The sequence below is a fragment of the Marmota flaviventris genome, chromosome 7 (assembly GCF_047511675.1).
Source record: "Marmota flaviventris isolate mMarFla1 chromosome 7, mMarFla1.hap1, whole genome shotgun sequence".
NCBI lineage: Eukaryota > Metazoa > Chordata > Mammalia > Rodentia > Sciuridae > Marmota > Marmota flaviventris.
The window spans coordinates 115,040,852-115,053,087 of record NC_092504.1 but is presented as its reverse complement, the minus strand read 5'-3'; the positions used below and the strand labels follow the sequence as shown (position 1 = coordinate 115,053,087).

General features: G+C 34.8%; 1 protein-coding gene across 2 annotated transcripts in view; it reads right to left on the bottom strand.

The window, feature by feature from the left end:
- The window catches only part of Map9 (microtubule associated protein 9), a 41,310-nt gene that overhangs the window by 13,599 nt on the left and 15,475 nt on the right, over nucleotides 1-12,236 (bottom strand). For both annotated transcript variants that reach the window (XM_027926776.2, XM_071614590.1), the window contains exons 7-13: nucleotides 10,501-10,733; nucleotides 8,381-8,451; nucleotides 6,672-6,828; nucleotides 5,775-5,864; nucleotides 4,138-4,299; nucleotides 3,865-4,010; nucleotides 3,105-3,237 (exon numbers count right to left, since the gene is read on the bottom strand). In XM_027926776.2, the coding sequence (XP_027782577.2) occupies nucleotides 3,105-3,237; nucleotides 3,865-4,010; nucleotides 4,138-4,299; nucleotides 5,775-5,864; nucleotides 6,672-6,828; nucleotides 8,381-8,451; nucleotides 10,501-10,733 (992 nt within the window). The remainder of the gene's footprint in view (nucleotides 1-3,104; nucleotides 3,238-3,864; nucleotides 4,011-4,137; nucleotides 4,300-5,774; nucleotides 5,865-6,671; nucleotides 6,829-8,380; nucleotides 8,452-10,500; nucleotides 10,734-12,236) is intronic.

Here is a 12,236-nt window from a genome sequence, read left to right as displayed (position 1 = left end):
CTGGGGATTAGTATGAAAACTGAATATTTACCTCCCTATATCTAATGTTAATAACCTTGGTCTTTTCACTCATTATCTCTCCACTTCTTTACTTCTCTGCTAACACTACAAAGTTTGGTGGTTTCCTCCTACTGATGATTTCCTCGTATTCCTCAAAGAGAAGCAAGATCAGAGAAACCCTTGGAAAACCCTGCCTCTGCAGATCGATAGCTTGGGAAGAGAGACATTGTGATAAGTTATCAATGCATCTTTCATCAGTACATACATGGGTATATAAATGTCTCAAGAACAATTTGGTGATGCAAAATCCATGCACATACTATTATTCACACATAGCAAAAAGATATGAAGAGAGGTATGAATGAGGTAGTCCTTTTCAGTCTTTAACATCCATGTCTTGGCATCGTGTCATAGAATGTTTGCATGCTTGCTAAATCTATTAAAGCAAAGAGGAAACTTCCTTTCAGAATCTTGAGAAAGGAAAAGATGGAGTCCGAACATCCTTAGCCATTTTAGAGAGAGGTAGATCATCCTCCTAGGTGGGGGTAAAGCAGTGACCAGTCTGTGTTCACAGAAATGACTGAATGAGCCCTTTTTTTGGGGGGGGGTGTGTCCATTCCATTTAACATGAAATGGTGGGGAGAAAAACTTGAGAAAAGTTTGATCTTAATTAGTAGGGTGCTGAAAAGCTGAGACAGGATATAGGCAATTATTTTTTTTTAATATCAATGAATAGGATGAAAATGAGCAAGTGACTAAATACTACAGTCAAACATCAAAAATAGTGTTGACTAATCATCACTTAATCATTGTCCATTTTCTAGGAAATACAGAGATAAAACTAAAAACCGAAACTTTTACATTTACTTACTGTGCTACTAGCAGTTAGCATACATCTTCTTAATATAAAAAGACTTTTAAACATCTTGGAGAAAAATGCACAAGAATTTAACCTAAGGAAGCCATCATGAAACACTGCCTTCCTCATTCAGATATCAAATCAATTTCAATCACTTTATTATTACTTCTCTGCATGGAATTATCATAAAGTAGAACAAAAGTCAACACATAATGATAAATTCTGTTGGCTCCTTAAAAATGGGATCACATTGTATTACTTCGGGGAGAGCCGATAACTTTATAACAACATGACAAGGTTAAGTGTTTCTATCTGAGTGCAGTTTTGTTCCATTCTCTTAAGTCTTCATTTGGGTACTTACAGGAGAGTACTAAAGTTTTCTTGCATATTTCTTAAGTTTATTCCTAAGTGTCTTTTATCCTATCATCAAAACCTAACTTTGATCCATGTCTCTGTAACTACTGTTGATTTTAAAAGTTTACATGAAAAAATAAACAAGAATAGTCAGAAATACTGTGAGAGAAGAACCAAATATTTGAGCTTATTCCAGACAAATATTTAGACATATGAAGCTTATTAGTAAGATACATATATATATGGAACAGAAAATCAAGAAACAGACCCCTAAATATGGGAATTGATCATATAATAGATAGCAACTCTAATCAGTGGCAAAAATTGGGGTACTCTGTAAAAGATTAGTTGGAATAAATAAAGTTGGGATCATATTTCCCATCATACATCAGAATAAAGTCTAGGTAGAACAAATGTTAGGACATTAAGATATTAAAGTCATCAGATGAAAATATGGGAGAATTTTGATTAACCTCAAATTACGGAAAACATCTTTTCAACTATGCTTAAAATACAGAAGTCAAAGGAAAAAAAAATGATAAATCTGAGACCTAAATATAAACTTAAATTCTTTGTGGCTTAAAAATACTATAAAGTTGGGAAGCCAACAATAGAGTGGGAAAAATATTTGCGTCTTATATCAGAAATGATTAGATAATTTCCCTAATACATATAAAAGCTTCTACAAATCAATAAGAAAAAGACCAAAAATCCAACAGAAATATGACTGTCCATGAAGTGATGGTTTACAGAAGAAAAATATAAAAGTGACCCTTCTATAAATGAAAACATGTTCAAGTTTAATTAGAGAAATACAAATAAAAAAGACCCATGGTGACATTTCTCAACTAGCAGATGAGAATTTGAAAAGAGTATAATAGCCAGGTATGGTGGCACACCCTTGTAATCCCAGTGGCTTGGGAAGCTGAGGAAGGAGGATTCCAGAGTTCAAAGCCAGCCTCAGCTACTTAATAAGGCCCAGTCTCTACATAAAATACAAAAAAAGGGCTGTTGGATGTGGCTCAGTGGTCAAATGCCCCTGGACTCACTCCCTAGTACACCCCCTGCACCCCAGTAGCAAAAACCCCTAAACAAACAAAAAGAGTATCATTGAAATTCTACTAGATAGAATGTGGAGAATTTTAAATTTTTTACTGACAAATCAGGTGAATGTGTAACTGTTCATAAAAATGTGTTTCCTTCATTCAGTAAGTACTATCCATGGGAATACATTGTCTATTAAAATCATTATCTATTAAAATTGATTAATAAAATAATCTTTTGCATTTTAAAATAAAAAACTGTATTTAGTTTGATGTCAACAAAAAGCAACTTTCATAACAGAAAGTAAGTTGAAACCAACTATATTAAAATCCAGCTAGATCCTATTCCTTCTAAACCTCAAACTTACTGTCTTTCATTTAAAAACAAATAAGACTTTCTTCTTGACATTATCAGAAATAAAAATAAATAAACAAAAAGAATAAAAAATGGAATAACTTCCTCACCCATTAGTGTTATTATGTGTCATAATCAATTTTCACCTAAAATAACCTGAAAGTACTTGGTATGTTAGATGCACTTAGTATATTGGTATCAGATGCAATAACTACAGCAAGGAAGAATGGGGGTGACTGGTAAAAGGCTGAATGTGGGAATGCAGTGATGGAGGAAAGTGTAACTGGAGTTTCAGCCTGGGAGCTTGAGGGAGCAGTCAAAGCATTAACAGAAATGATAAATAGAAGAAGATATGATATGTACAGAAGGAGAGAATGGAGTCAACAAGGCAGTTCCAGGAGAAACAGTCAATAGGTATGGGGTACAGGGATTTAGGAAGAGAAAAGGCACAAAAGGGCATTTTAAAAACACCAGTGGTTTAGCAAATACCTACCAGCCATTTTTCATATTCATTGATAGCTTGTTTATCTTTATCTTTTTTCTCAGCTCTTTTCAGTTCTTCCTTCCTTTTCTCATTTATTTTCTCTTTTTCCTTTTGCTTGAAAAAAGCTTCCTTTTTTTCATTCCTATGTAGGATGATATAAGACACTGGAAGTTAAAGGAGAATAGATAATAAAGATTCCCTAAAACAGCCCTGGCAAAGAATGAGATTGAGAGGCATTAGTACATACCAAGAGCTCCGGTTTAGATGGATGGTGTCCCCCAAAAGCTCAGGTGTGAGATAATGCAAACAAGTTTAGAGGTGAAAAATTGGGTTGGGGAGCCTTAATTTAATCAGAGAATTAACCTGTGTGACAGGGATTAACTGTTAGTAACTGTAGGCAGATAGGGTGTGGCTAGAGGAGGTGGGTCATTGTGGGTGTGCCTCTGGGGTTTTCTATTTTGTCCCTGGTGAGGAGAGCTCTTTTTTTCTCGGTGTTTCTTGGTGGCCACTTCCTGCTTCTTCTACCACACTCTTCTCCCATGGTGTTCTGCCTCACCTTGGGCTTCAAAGAAGGGAGTCGGACATCTATGGACTAAGACCCTGAAACCATGAGACCCAAAATAAACTTTTCCTCCATTAATTGTTCTTGTCAGGTCTTTTTAGTCATTGAAGCAAAAAAAGCTCACTAAAATATCAAGTAAATAAATTTTAGAAAAGCCTCAACTGTTATTAAATCTATCAGAAGATTTTTTTTTTTATTTTGGATTACCATTTTTCAACAGCAGTTAAATTATCTTTCTTTTTCTCGGCAACAGTTTCCTCTTCTTTCTGTTTCTTTGCTCTTTCATATTCTTTCTCCTTTTTAGTTTTCTCTTTAAGATATTCCATTTTTTTCTCTTTCCATTTTTCAAAAGCCTGAAAAAAGATCAGAATGAATTTCTTACTGTGAATATTATAAAATAAGCAAAAATATGGTGAAGCGTTGATTTTGATTTCATATGTTTAAAAATAACTAAGTAAGGTGTTTAAAGCTTGTGAATACCTGTAGGGCTTCTCCTTTCCTCACAGCATTTTCTTCCTCAGTTTTCTTCTTGTTTTTCTCCTCAAGCCTCTTTTTGGCAGCTATTTTCTTGGCCTCCTTTTCTTTCATGGCCTTCCAGGCCTCAAATGATGCTAATGCTTCTTCTCTCTTGGCAGCTTTTTTCTATTTTGGAAAAAATAATAGGAATACAGGTAATGTAGGAGTAGACACACAAATTTTAACGTATATTTATATACAAATATATGTATATTTCACTTTAATTCCCAGAATCATCACATAAAGATATTAAGTTCCAAAGCAGATAATTTATTTAGAATGGTTTAGACAATTTATTTCAAAAAATATCCAAGCCAGGAGTGGTGGCACACACCTATAATCCCAGTTAACCTGGGAGGTTGAGGTGAGAGAACTGAAGATATAAGACCAGCCTCAGCAACTTAATGAGACCCTGTCTCAAAATAAAAAAAAATAAAAATAAAAAAAAAAGGACTGAAAACATCCTTTTTCTAAAAACATTTCTCAGATACTGACTTAATATTAGTCAGAAGCAGGAAAATTATTATTTCTGGAAATGCACAAAATAAATGCTATCAAAATAAACTCTAATAGGTTAAGGGGTATTATAAAAATTATATTTTTTCAGTCAAAAAATTCTGGAAAATTATAGGCTTATACAATAAGGGTAAGGTAAATAGGCCAAGTCATATAGTAAGAACAGATTTTTGGTTTGAATGATATCAAGGCATAAAGTTGTTACCCCACTAACATATTCTAAATGTTGAAAATATGTCAGACTGGAAAATATGATGTGATGTACATCAAGGATATTATCACATAATATCCAATAATTGACTTAGAATATTATCATTAAATGACATAAAACCTTATCATGGAGGAAACTCAACTGAGAAGTAAAGTACTGTGCAGCTACAGTATGAAGGGCTACAGCACTGCCCACAGCCGTGTAATGCTACCAGTGTGGGGACAGGTACACAGCATAGCGACAGAGGTCTGCTCATACAGACGGATTTGTCATAGTGCTGTTCAATTTGAAAACGTCTCTCTCAATCAGCTTTAGTACTGAGCAGACAATGAAGGGGTTTTTCAGAGTTTTTACTTTAGAAGACAGGAAAGAGCTGACCATTGTGGCCTATTAGGCAAGAGTGAGAGGAAGAGATTGAAAGTTCAGGAGGGACTGGAACAAGAGTCCAGTTTGGGTCCATGGGATGGAACGTGGGTCAAGAACTCAGGTATAGTCTTGAAGACACACCTAAAACTCAAGAGCGAAAAGAGGAAAACTAAAGATAGATGTCTGAAGACCCTTTGTATTCTTGGCTAACTGATGTCAATTTTTAAGAGTGAATTAGATGGTTACAAACAGAAGTTCAAAATTAGTTATGCCATATCTATCCTATGCATAATAAATAAAATAAAAATGTGTCTGTATTTAAAAAGTTCTATTTATGACCAACTAAAATTATATAAAGTACCAGAGAAATAAAATCAGAAATCAGGTCTTTTATATACAACTTATTTCAACATTTAAAAAACATTTGATTTAGAAATGTTAAACATTCACAGATACTTTACTGACATAACAGTCCAGAACATTTTCAACTTCTTTATTTCACAAATACCTGTTCATTTTGGATTCTTAAGTTTTCACTTTCAATCCTTTTTATTCTGTGCATTTCATGAAGATATACATTTTTCTTTTCCAACCACTCCTGTTAGAATAAAGAAAAGGTTCTATGCTATTCAAAGTATACCAAATGAATTAGAAATCTTAACTATATTCAAAATACTTGACAAAGCTTTAAAAAGCAAAACATAAAGTTCATAAATTTTAAACTGGTATCATTTTTCTTTTTCCTAATAAAACTTGAGGATATTCAAGAAAATTACTACTAATAATATTGTCTTCAAATATTTAATATAGTGGCCAAATATATCAAAATTTTTCCCCAAAATTACTTGTACCATTTCATAAAGTATACTCTTCTATATAACAAAAAAAAAAGTGACTCTTACTGAAACTGAAAAAAATTGAGAAAATCTTTTTTCTGTGTAAATTAACAATGTTTCTGAAGAGAAAACTTTAGGAACTACTTTTGTTCATAAACAATATAAAATTTTAGGATGAGAAAGGATAAAACATATATCTTATAATATTTTGGCTTTTGTTATATTTCTATAAATTATTATGGTTTCTCCTCTTAGAATCATCTTAAAAAAAAAAAAAAGCACAGAAGCTAATAATTGAGTAAACTAGCTTTGGTTTGCTTAAGTATTTTAAAGGAAACTTTCCTCCGCCCCAAATTAAGTATCAAACCATACTTTTTTGGGGCTGGGAGTGCAGCTCAGTGGTAGAGGGCATGATAAGCATTTGTGAGGCCCTGCATTCAACTTCAAGCACACAAAACAAATAAAAAATTATAAGACCGAAACAAGAACAACACCACCACCACCAAAGCATCAAAATTTCTGGTAAAGTCTTTTCATTCTTTGATATGGAAATTATTAATTCTTTTTACCTGATAAACAGCTGCCCTTATGTGATCTGCTTTGTCAGGTTCTAAACTCTGCTTTTGGTCCAAGACTTTCAAAGTCCCCAGATAGTGAGAGGAGGTAGTTGCTGATGGACTTCTCCTTATAGAACTGGATTTCTTTAAAAACTCAGAGGTCATTAATCTGAAAAATTTCAAATGAACCAAGATAAAGTATTTCAATTGCAATTGATATAAGAGAGATCTATTAGAATACATGCATCTGTATTTTAAAACTATTGTAATTTATTTAATACGTTATAATTACTTTCATAATGATATAGCTAAAAAGTAGTTTCTTTCTTAGTGTACAAAGAGTGCTATTCAATCTAACTTAAACTTTATAACTTTAAGTGATATCAATTTAAGCTGTACTTTTTAGGTGTTTACAATTAAAACCTTTCAAAAAAATACGGGGTGGGGGTGCTGGGCATGTGGCTCAAGCAGTAGCGCGCTCGCCTGGCATGCACGGGTCGCTGGGTTCGATCCTCAGCACCACATAAAAATAAAATGCTGTGTCCACCGAAACTAAAAAATAAGTATTAAAAAAATTCTCTCTCTCTTTCTCACTCTCTCTCTTAAAAAACAAAAAACACAAACAAACAAACAAAAAACACGGGGGCTAGGGCTGTGGCTCAGTGGTAGAGCTCTTGCCTTGCCCTTGTGAGGCACTGGGTTGGATCCTCAGCACCACATAAAAATAAATAAATAAATTAAAGATATTGTGTCCATCTACAACTAAAAGATTTTAAAAAATGGGTCATATCTCAAGTTACACAGAGAAAATAATATTAACAAAGTGGGTTTTAAGCACTTTTTAACATTTTCTTATAATACTTTCTGTTACATAAACCATTCTAAATATAAAGTTAGAAAATATAGTACCCTCTGTCAGGGGTTAGGAGACAACCTGGGCAACCTGTGGCTTGATAGATAAAGCTGAATGCACCACAGATCTGTTCCTGCATTTATGTATGGGCAGGTCCTGCTTTCCTGCTACGGGGCAGAACTGAGCAGTTAACAACAGGGACTGAACTGCCTACAGTGTCTAAAAAAAGTACATACTAGCCATGTACCTAAGTTGGCTGGCCCTGCTCTACTTGACTAATTATAATCATAATCTGAATAAAAGATGCAGAAGGTTTTGATTAGCACAGAGAAGTTAGCAATAGTCATCAGCAGCAAGACATATGAACCTGTATCAATTCTTGTCACTGTAGTCCATAAAACCCAGTTAGTCCATAAAACCCAGAGACTTTAGGTACAATTTTTTATGTGTTAGACAAAGATACTGATAGAGAAGAATAATGCTGGACTTCAGCTTTACTATCACTTTATATCTAATATCTCAGCAAAAACAGAAGAAGCTCTATTCTAAGAGCCATGCAATGACATTAAGGAAGAAGAAAAATGTCCTTTGAGGGAAGATACTGGAGAATGAATGTATTATGTATATTCCAGGCTTTCAAACAATCAGGAATAGATGTAAACATTTTATTATTTTTATTATTTGCTATAAAAGAATATAATCCACTGTAGGGATTAATAATGAAGTATCTATTCCAGTCATCTGAGAGGTGAAAAAAATTAAGAGAAAATCCACAATGCCAAATCAAATTTACCTTATAAAATTTAAATTTAAATGAGTCTTGCTGGAATGAAAACCCAAGAATGAGGTATGTTGATGACTTAATTACCTGCCACCTGCACTGGATGCTCTGTTGTTTGTGGACTTTTTATTCTTCATATTTTTATCTTCGATCACCTTCTGTTAAATAGAAGATTTAATCATTTTAATAATCCATAGATGGATTATTCACCAGAACAATCACGGTTAGGATTAGAGATGAAACTGTTAGTAAAGCAATATTTTTTATGCATCTAGCATGTGTCAAGCACAGAAGGTATTGGGTACAAAGCTGTGAATGAAAGGCCTTCAGGGATACTAACTTTCAGAGAAGAGTGACTGGCCATAATCATAAACAAATGTGACTCACGAAGGAGGTGAAAGTGGGACAACAACACAGTGACTAGAAAGGGGCTGAGAGGCTGCTGTAAGGCTGATCAGAAACTGATGAGGAAAGGGCTCACGTGATGATCTGTGGGATGAAAGGAGAAGTGCTTAGAGCCCCAGAGTGATTTTTGAAAAACACAAGAAGTCAGTGGTACTGAAGCCTGGGGAATGGTGGGGGGAGTGGAAGAACACGTGGTCAGAGAAGACTCACGTGAAATCATTAGGTGGTGGTGAGGAGTTTGGGTTTAATTCTCATGATGAGGATCCAACAAAGATACTTTAACAAGGGGGTGATTAGACTCAAACCTAAGAAAGTTCACTTAGTAGAGACTGAGAATAAAGCCAAGAGTCTAGCCAAAAAAAAATGTTATAATCTTACTTGTTACTTATTCTAATAAGCATGTAAGTTGCTTATTCTAATTTATAATTGCTTCTATTAGGCATTCCAAGGGCTCTACCTATAAGATGTACACTATTTAATTTTTTTTTTTTTTTAGTTTTTGATACTAGGGATTCAACCCAGAGGTATTTTACCACTGGGTCACATCCATTGCCCTTTTTATTTTGAGATAGGTTCTTACTAAGTTGCTTAAGACCTTGCTAAATCACTGAGGCTGGCCTCAAACTTGCAGTTCTCTAGCCTCAGCCTGTCTAGTAGCTGGGTTTACAAGTGTACCCCCATTGCACCTGGCTAAGACTATCTCTTTTGGTTTTTGGTATGAGGGATTGAACCCAGGGGTGCTTAACCACCAAGCCATGTCTCCAGCTCTTTTTTTTAATATTTTATTAGAGAGAGGGAGACAGGATCTCACTGAGTTGCTCAGGAACTCACTAAATTGCTGAGGCTGGGTTTGAACTAGTAATCCTCCTGCCTCAGCCTACTGAGTCACTGGGATTATACAAGTATGCCACTGTGCCCAGCTAAGACTATCCTTTCTTTTAAGAAAAAAAACAATTTCTATTTACACAGATGGGTGGGTGGGTGCTAGCAGTAAAATAAGAACATGGATATGAATACATTTCTAACTCGCAGTAGTTTTTTTCTAGGGAAGGCAGCTAAGGATAATATACTTGGAACGTGACTTAAGATCCTTTCCCATACATTTAATTTTAAAAAACCCTATATATTATGAAAGTCCTGTTCAGTCACTAGTGTTCTGCCAGAACTACTTTCCTCCCCTGGTAACGTAAGCATTGCTGCTAGCAAACTGCAGTAATAAGAGATAAACACTAAACTCAGGAGAAATAAAGAGTAAAAATGCTATACTATTCATTTTAAAAGTATAGTACTTTGGTACAATTAATTGTAGGAACAAGTAATTCTGAGTGCCATAAATCTGTTTCTCAAGATTTTAATAATAATGTTCCTCATGATAATCTATTAAGCATTTCTTGATTTTCAGGAAAATAGTTAAAATGTTTTCAAATGATATTTAAAAAAGCTTTCACTATCTCAAAAATCTCAAAAATTGTTCCAGACAGCTACATTTTTTATAATGGGAAGACTTATAGAAACATATACAGTTATAGGTATTTTTGAGATACTATAAAGTACATTAGGAGCATACCACTGGTGATTTTTAACGGAACACTGGGTTTCATTATACTAACTGAAAATCTTTCTTGAAGATAAAGTTCTACTGAATTAAGTGGGAAGCATTTGGCAACATCATGTTGCTATCAAAAGATGTGTTTCCCACAAGTAATACAGAAGTATAGAACATAACACAGAAGACACAACACTTTCAAGCCCTTTTTCAAGTTTCAAGCTGTAGTACAAAAGAGATAAGTTTGTAGAAATACCTTTGCAGATTCTGTTGCGTTGGTATGAGACTGAAATAGCAAGGGATCCATTGTCGAGTCACCATCTGTCACCAGTTCAGCCTTTTCCTTTTCTTCTTCAAGGCTGTCAGCAGGCACTTGAATTTCCTGGGGTTTCTCAAGTTCAGCAGTGACACAGTTTATCATATCTGAATTTTCTTCATTTTCATTTAATTTCAAGGAATTATGGTTTTCAGGAAATTCTCCATTCTGATCTATTTTGAGAAGGAATAACAGCACTAAAACCTTCTCCTCAATTAAAAGTAGATAAGCAGATGCTATACATTCCTTTAAATGAAGATTGTATATAACCTCTTTTTCCTTTTTTTTATTTTTTAATTTTGTGGTGCAGGGGATTGAACTCAGGCCTGAAGCATGCTAGGCAGGTCCTCTACCATTGAGCCACATCCCCAGTCCTATGTACTCTTTTTTCTTGCAACATAAAATATGAAAAAAATGATCATAATGATACTTTCCCCCAAAGTGTTCTACGAAAGAAAAATGGCTACTCTTCATCTAATGAAACACTTAACAAAACTAAATACTCTGCATAAACAGCATAGTCATAATTATAATGGAATCACTACCCCAAACCAACACACATCACAAGAACTAGTTGATATATAAACCAAGTAACTGAGATGGCAACATCTGTTCAGTTCTAAAGCCTGTGTGCTCTTGGCTGGAACAACAAACTGTGAAAACAGGAGGCACATATCTGCATGCCACTGCAGTTACTAGCATCACAGATGAGCTGTATACATGCAGAGAGAACCAAGAGTGAATGTAATTTTATGCAGAGAATAAAGCCAGTCCAGTTAGGTTCAGGCCCACCAGGATGCGGTGCTGCAGTGCGCCGTCCCATACCCAAGGGCACCAAAGGCAGATCTATTTCTTATCCCCTCAGTACTCCCAGGGACAGGTTCAGGGGGATGTCAGGAGGGGACTTGGTTGTTCTTTTATAGAATTGTGTCTTTTATTCAGATTCTACCACATTTCAGGATGCTTGACAGAAAGAAATCAGTGTTCTCTGTAGGGATCAACAACTTTCATTTCTACCAGGCCCAAACTGTATTTTCATCATTAAAAGTCTTAATTCTAGGGCTTTCATTATGGCCTTTTTTCGCCTTTGAACTTATTTAGAGGTAAATGGGTTTTAAAATCCCATTATAATTACAGTCATATATTCACATGAAAAGCGCATATGATTCAATTCATTACTGGGTTCTTTGGAGAAACAAACAAGAACTTTGGAGTCAAAGATTCCACCTCTGGCTCCAGCACTGACCTTGGCTATGTTTCCCAATGTCTGCACCTCAGTTTCTCTCCTCTGTAAAATGACAAAAATTATACTACATAGTAAGCACCTAATAAATGTTAGTTATGCCTCCCAGTCCTAGAAACAGCTGTGACTTTTAGCTCTCATTAAGCCCTAAGAAAACAAACCACATTCACAACTTACACCTCACATTTACTACGTGCTTACTATGGTACTGTTCAAGGTTTTACATGTATTATTATTATTATTACTTACACTTCACAACCACCCTATAAGGTAGATATTATTATTATCCACACTTTAAAAAAACATTATACAAAGTCAGAGAGGCTTGTTACTTTGCTCATGTAGAAGTGCTAGATTCAAACCAAGGTTAAACCTCGGAAGTCCACCTAGCCATTATGTATACTATATAGATCATTGCAGCAATGTGCATAGT